This window comes from Ornithorhynchus anatinus, chromosome 9 (genome assembly GCF_004115215.2).
Source record: "Ornithorhynchus anatinus isolate Pmale09 chromosome 9, mOrnAna1.pri.v4, whole genome shotgun sequence".
Lineage (NCBI taxonomy): Eukaryota > Metazoa > Chordata > Mammalia > Monotremata > Ornithorhynchidae > Ornithorhynchus > Ornithorhynchus anatinus.
In genome coordinates this window covers 42,775,699-42,783,102 of record NC_041736.1, presented here as the reverse complement: position 1 = coordinate 42,783,102, position 7,404 = coordinate 42,775,699, and the positions used below count along the sequence as shown (strand labels likewise).

The following is a 7,404-nucleotide window of genomic DNA, read 5'->3' as shown; positions in this document are numbered from 1 at the left end:
CCTGGTATCTTGCAACAGTCCTTGGCACATAGTAAGCGCTTAACCAATGCCATCATCATCGTCATTATGATTATCCCTTTGGGGCCGGGGGAAGGGGCAGGAGGCACCTTCTCCCGGGCGCCGGGCGCCCGCAGAGCCATGACATCAGTGCTGCCGTCGCTCGCTGCCGGCCCATTCCAGGCCGGGGGATTTTCCTTCCCTGGCCTTGCTCCCGGGGTTGGGAAATGGAGGAATTCTCCAGGGTGCTGAGTGGGGCGGGGGGGGGAGGGCGGGCGGGGCCTAAGCGGAGCCGGGCCGGGACTGGCGGGCCGGGACTGGCTGGCCGGCCCCCGCGCGTCAGCGGGGAAGGGACCGTTGAATTCGAGATGAGGAGGAGCCGAAGATGCAGATTTGCCATCAAGCACCCACTCTTCTGTCTGTCTCTCCTCCTCCCTCTCTCTCTCACACACACACATACATATACACACATTCACACACACATACACACTCCCAGGCGAGCGCGCACACTCCCTCCGGGGGCATCTCAGGAGCGGGACCATCCGACTCCCGGCACCCAGCTCAGCCAGAGCCCGGAGGAGCGAACGCACTGATACCCGAGCTCCCCGATCGGCCCCTCCACCCGTCCCCCCCTCCCGGAGTCTTTTTTTTTTTTTGGTCTCTCTCTCTCTTTACTATTTTTTGTTTGTTTCCCCCCCGGCCCCCTTCCCCTCCCGCCGCCTGCCACTTTGGCTCCCGGAGAAGGATGAAGGGCGGATGTGTTAAGCCGCGGAAGACTTGTGGGCTCCTTCTCCTCTGTGCTCTGATCTTTGCGTCCGCCGAGAGACCCGTCTTCACTAATCATTTCCTGATCGAATTGCATAAGGGGGGAGAGGCAGAAGCCCGCCGAGTCGCTGCGGAGCATGGCTTTAGTGGTGTCCGAAAGGTAAGGTCCTGGGGGAAGGGGTGCATTTCATCGGGGATGTAAAACTGGGAGCCGCTCTTGCGCACCATCTTCCTCGCAGCTCTGCAAGTTTGGCCCCTTTTTTTCTGGGATTCTCCCTCGCCCTCTGGCCTGCGCTGCGGAGATCGTCCCCGTCAGCTCTCTCGTCCCCTGGTCCTTTCGGGGAATCTCCTCACTTTGTTATGTAATTAAAACGCCCTTCAGAGTGGACCGAGGTCACGGCAAGACGCGGCTCGGGTGGCGGACTCGGTGGAAAAGGCAGGCTTGGGAAAATCACCCCCCACCCCCCCAAAGTGACCTAGGCGGCAAGTTGCCGGGATGGCCCTAATCGCCCCCTGATTGTGCCTTTTCACTCGCACGGGTGGCAGTTTGGTTCCCGATGCCTCGGTGTTGTAGCTGTGACAGAGAGGTGGCACCGGGCACTGGGCGACTCTTCTCAGGCTGACTTGGAAAGGGTTTCCCCCGTCTGGTGGCCCAGGACCGGCTCCTTAGTGTCCTCCCGTTGAACTCCCAGCCAGACACGGAGCCGGGTTCCTGGAGCCCACCCCAGGAATCGGGAAGCCGGGGGGCAGGACCCGACTCTGGATGCTAATCTCCGGGTAAACAGGCCGGGCTTGCAGACCCGCTGGGGAGGGCGTTGGGATGCCGCCTCCTTTCCCCTTCAGGAAAACCTCCGGGTCGACCCCCCTTTGGCAGGTTGCAACCAGGAGAGCTTCGTTCAAGAGACAGGACAAAGTTAGTGAGATGCTTTTACTGAAAGTATGTGGCTCGGTGCCCCGACTTTAAGGGACTTCTTGAGGGGGAGAAACTCTCTCCAAGCCAGCCGAGGGGCCAAACCCACTTTCCCCGGAGACCACAGAGCAGCAAGGGAGAGCGAATGGGAGAAATGCAGAAGATCGATGAGGGAACTGCCTCCTCAGCTGCCCCCAGATCCCACAAGGAACCTGGAGCGGGGGACACCTCAGAAGGAAGCTCCGCTCTTTTCCCTGTTCTTGTTCTTGTCGGGAAGCTCCGGTCTCGTCTCCGGGCGCTAGTAGCTGCACTATGGCTGAAAGAGGAATCCCAACTGTGGAACGGTTGGTGCGACACCTAGGTCTGAGAGGTTTTGTGGTGGTGGGTTTTTTTCGTCGTCGTTGCTCCTGCCGAATGGAAACCATTGCAGTATGGGTGGGCAGGAGCCGTCTCTGAAGTCCACCGAAGAGTGCTGCACTTCGGACGGTGGAATGAATCGGTTTCCAATCTCGAGTTCGGTGTTGGGCTCCTAACCTTCGCGGTCTCCCCATTCCTGCCTGTTGGCTTCTTTGGATGCAGTCTCGCCCTGCGCTCATCCCACCGGAGGGGCAGGATGGGTTCTCTGTCTCTTCCTGAGTACCGGATAGCAATTCGACTTTCTGCCATAAATGACATTCCGAGCTAGGGGTAGTTCTGGGAGGAAACCGATTTTAAAGGTGTGTGTATGTGTGTGCGCACGAGCTGGCGTGTGTATGGACGTCACAGATGAGCATGTTATTTCTGGACATACCCATGGGATCAGGGAAAGAAGTACTGGGGAGATTCTCCCCAGGCAGAGGGGGAGTTTTCCTGCCCCTTCCATCTTAAAACACCAAACATGGAAGCGACGACCTCCCCAGATGCGCCATGCAGGAGCCAGTTCCAGGGCACCAGCGGCAATAGGTCGTACTAGTTTTCCTCACCTTGCTCAGCCCAGAGAGAACCCAGAGTGCCCTCCCTTGCTCATCCGATATTGGGGCAGAAATGGGGAGGTCAAACTGAGGCGCCTGGCGGTCATTCCAGCATCATTTTATTGAGCACCCACAGGGCGCCAAACACTGCACGATGTGCTGAGGAGATGACAAACTGTAGAAGACCCAACAGCCAGGCTCCCGTGGGCAGAGGGACTATGGGAAAGGTACCTGGAGATGCACCTTCCGCTGCTATTTTTTTAGTGGCATTTGATAAGGGCTTACTAGGCTTACTGGGTGCCAGGCACTGTTTTAAGCGCTGGGGTAGATACAAGATAATTGGGCTGGACACGGTCCCTGTCCCATGTGGAGCTCCCAGGTTTAATCCCCATTATACAGATGAAGGAACCGAGGCACAGAGAAGTGAAGGGACTTGCCCAAGGTCACCCAGCAGATAAGCGGTAGAGCTGGGATTAGAAACCCAGGTCCTCTGACTCCCAGACCTGTGCTCTTTCCACTAGGCCATGAAGCATTCCTCCTGGTTCAGGTGATGTTGGGAAGAATCCTCTTCTCCATCACTTGAAAGGCAGATGGCTCCCTTCCCTACCAAGTTTCTCATGGTCAGTGCCCTCATTTAATGCATCTTGCTACCTGCAGTGCTTCTGTGAACCTGGACAGAAAATTCATAGATGCTGTTGGAGGAATGGCTCCATGTTCAGTCAGTTTGCACCAAATCTTTCAATGCCCAGAAGTGAGGGGGTGGGGGGTGGGGGGGAGAGAATAGAGAGATTCAATCCCTGCTTGGAGCAAGCATTAACAGATTCAAATCAACTGGATATTTTCTGTCCCTTTCTCCCCAACACTGCTGAGAGGCTTTTGAGGCATAGTAGAAGACTGGCAATGAGAGAGGAGCTTCCCCCTTGGAGTTTGTCATCAGCCTGGTTGCTTAAAACACGGACCCCAGAGCCCTCAACCTGCTCCATAGAAATGACCCTCAGTATTGTTGCCAGGAAACTCTTCTTAGCCAAACTTGGTGAGTTCTCCTCCATACTTCTCAAAGAATTCTCCAAGAGTTCTTCACTGTATTTGTTGAGTGTCTACTCTCTGGACAGTGATGACCACAGTCGCTACCAAAGCAACCAACTTCCTTACCGATGTCTGGCTCTATTTCTTCTCCCTCCCCGGGCTTCGCTTAGCAATATATCCAGAGCAACCTCCCTCCTCCCCTCTGCCCAACTGTGACCGCTCCACCCTTTAAGACAACTTAAGTCTCATCCTTTCCATGAACCTGATCCTGTTCAGCCTTCGCTTGTTACTGACCTTTGTGCCAATAACCCCAACATCACTCTCTCATGATTATTTTCTTTGTTGGAGGATTTATTTCATTTGTTTTGGTTTGAGAAGCAGCAGGGCCCACTGGAAAGAGCAGTGACCTGGGAGTCAGAGAATCTGGGTTCTAAACCCATTTGCCTACTGTGAGACCTGGGGCAAGTCACTTAACTTCTCTTAACCTCAGTATCCTCATCTGTAAAATGGGTATCCAATATCTATTCTTCCTCCTGTGTCCTACCTGATTATCTTGTGCTTAGAACAGTGCTTGGCACAGAGTAAGCACTTAATAGGTACCACAATTCAACATGGTTGTGCATATCTAGTCACTCTTGTACGTACACGATATTTTTGTTAACCCGGTGATGAGTTTGTCGATTGCCATGGCTTTCCGGTTGGAATGTAAGTGCCTTGAGGGCAGGAGATATGTCTTCTTCAACTTCTGTAAACTGCTATACCACTGGGTAAATGCCATGCACCAACAAATTATATGTGAAAGATAATGACTGCACCAGTTATCCTGTTAAAAGAGGACTTTTTTCTGTACATCTTAAAACATATTTTCCTACATTAAGGGTTAATGAACATCCTATCTTAGAGACATGATCGTGAAATTGAAGAAGCTGGGGAAGGGTTTGGAGTTTAAAACCATATCACACCTTAAAGGTTAATTGCCCATTCCAGAAACTAATTCTTGTGAATCCCATTCATTAGTCTAATTAGTTGCTTTCTCAAGGAATAGCATAATTTCTTAACTCTTCAATCATGCTCCACTTCAGCAGTGAAACAAAAGGTATTTGGGGTAGTGGGGGAGTCCTCTGGCTGCCACGTAACCCAAGCCCTCATTTGCCAGAGACAGCCAGCAGGAGGATCAGGAGTTCTTAAAATATTCTCCAATAGCTATTCCGACTTTTACGTTTTTCCATTATTTCTGGGAGCTAAATAATATTCCCCATGCATATCGTGACAAGAGGCAGAACCTTTCAAGTAAATAGTGCCTTGGAGACAAACGTTTCTGGGGCAGAGGGATTTGATTTCCTCTGTCCTCTTGGGTTTTTTATGCATTGGTGCAAGTGTCTATGTTTTAGGGATTCTAGCTGCTCCTTATGAACAATGGAGTTGACAACTTTCTTGCACACGGGAATACTGGGGAGAGCTGTAAATTTATGAACCACTTTTCAGATGAACAGCCCTGTAGAAGTGCAAAGAATTAGTGGGCAAATGTTTAAATCAAAGATCCAGGCATGCAATATTAGTTGAGGTTTCTGATTTCAAATTGATGTGGAGTTTTGGCTAGTCGTGACTTCTGATAGGCGTTTTTCTGCAAAGAGTCAAGAAAACACAAATGATTATCTGGGATTATAAACAGCTTTTTCTGCTGCTTATAACAAATAGGACTTTATATGGTCTAGTTTGTGCTGTAGTGTATTTGTAACCTAGTTGTGTTCTCTGTTTTGGCAACTCTTAAGTAGCCTCAACTCAATACCCTGAAAACCCAACCCTTCCCCTGATCTTTGTTCTAGTCCCGATCCTAATTTTAACCTTGTCTCTTGCCTTTATTTCAGTCCTGGCCTTAATGACATTTTGGGTTTTGTTTTGTTTTTGGTTTTGTTTTTACTATTCAGATTGCCAACGGGTGGTTTTAGATTTTTAAATCATGAACAGTTGGAATTTGATGACATCCGAACCTTAGGCATTTGGCTCTAGGCCACTTGTCTCTCCATCACTGCTCTGCACTTTTCCCATCTTACCACAGGGCTTCTGGAAAACAATGAACCTGCAGTGTGCTTTAACCATCAGGCTATCCCATCCGGGCCAAAAGTAGCATATTTCAAATGGTAATTCAAAAAGGAATATGTATTTTGCTATTAACCTTCCCCGGGGGGTGTGGAAAGGAGGAACCGTAAATTAGTAAAAATGTGTTCATGGATTTGTACTTTTTGTCAAGGCTTTTCCAGGCCGTGGGGCTTTTGTATTGAAATATAGCAAAATCACATATAATGCTTTTTGGGCTGATGTGTCCCTAAGCAGTTTGCTATTTGTGTTGCATTATTTTCTCTTGCTTTGTGTTTCCCTTGCGCGGTCTTCTGGAAACATTTTTATCATCCATTTTCACAGACCATCTCCCAACTCCTCTTTCTGCGTAGGATGGCTAGGGGTATCTGCTGACACAGAACTGCTAGAGATGGTGATCACTGCCCCTGAATTAGCTCAGAATTTCTAACTCCCACTGCTGTTTAATTCAATCCTCCCTTCCACCCCCACCTTGTTCGTTTTCCTCTGAATATTTTAGAGAGGAGAGCTTCTCTTTCAGGGCATTAGGAATTTACCCAGAAGGTTTCCTGATTTATGAATGAACCTATTCTTACCCCTTCCTCCAACCACATATCCACGGTGGCTGTTGACTCTACCCAGGGAAGAAATTTTCAGTGCATAGAGGCAGTGAAAACTAGCCCTAGGGTGAGAGAATTCCATTTATGAAACCATAAGGAAATTCAGAGGCTCATCAATTATAATAAAAAAAAGCCCCAGTACAGTCAATCGTGAGGGTGCAATTATAATTGTGTTGTCAGTTAAAGATGGATTTTCCATGGCCCCACTCCTGCATATCCAAGATATAGAGTTTGATCTCATTTGATCATCCAGAGAAGTGGGAGTAAATCTGAGGAGTTATCCAATGAATCCTGCAAGATCAGTGCCTCCATACCTGAACGGGTAAAAGAAACACCCCTTTCTTGCCTAACCCCAGGAAGATTATTAACCTCGGGAAACAGCCTAGAATTCCTTAGTCCACTGGAGGGTCCAATATTCGTGTAAATGGCAGGTGGAATTGTGTTTTCCTGAGGTTTGTTAGGCCTGGGATTGGAAATTTTAGTCAGTGACTGATAACTGGCTTAAGAAAGGGAGGCTGGAGCATCCAGATTCCAAGAAATTCTGCTAGCTAAATAGAAAACTCCTTAGCACTGGACCCTAAAACGCCAGAGCTCTTAGATTTAAAAAAAAAAAAAAGCTTGAGCTGAGATTCTTGGATGAGAAGCAAGAAATCCATGCTTTGCAGTGTAACCTTTCTCCTTTAGCTCCGCTTTGCAAAGAGGTGTGGCTTTAATGGAAAGACTCTCTGAGTTGTGGTGGGGAACCCTCATTTAAGGCCAGATGAAAATATCACAGCTGGGAAAAAATATTACAGCTTTTTTCCAAAGAAGGAATATCTATCAATTACTTTCCTGTTCAAAGAGCTTTATTAGGTGTAGATCATAATGTTATAGCACATGTGGGAGTGAATGGTATAGTGAAGTTTGAAATAATTATGTATTCAGCTCCAGCTTTTCAATGAACTGTAAAAAATAAAACAGCAAACAGAAACTTTCTTTTTATGGCTCCCCATTGGAAAAGCTGCTTGCATTGTGCTAGGACGGGGCGTCTAGAGAATATGTGATCGTTTAAAACTGTATC

The 7,404-nt window shown here is 48.9% G+C and overlaps 1 protein-coding gene across 1 annotated transcript in view; it reads left to right on the top strand.

Annotated features, from left to right (window-relative positions):
- The first annotated feature begins 376 nt into the window (after window positions 1-376).
- The window catches only part of PCSK2 (proprotein convertase subtilisin/kexin type 2), a 127,670-nt gene continuing 120,642 nt past the window's right edge, over window positions 377-7,404 (top strand). The window contains exon 1 of the mRNA XM_001515364.5: window positions 377-922. Within this exon, the coding sequence (XP_001515414.2) occupies window positions 383-922 (540 nt within the window). The 5' untranslated portion in view covers window positions 377-382. The remainder of the gene's footprint in view (window positions 923-7,404) is intronic.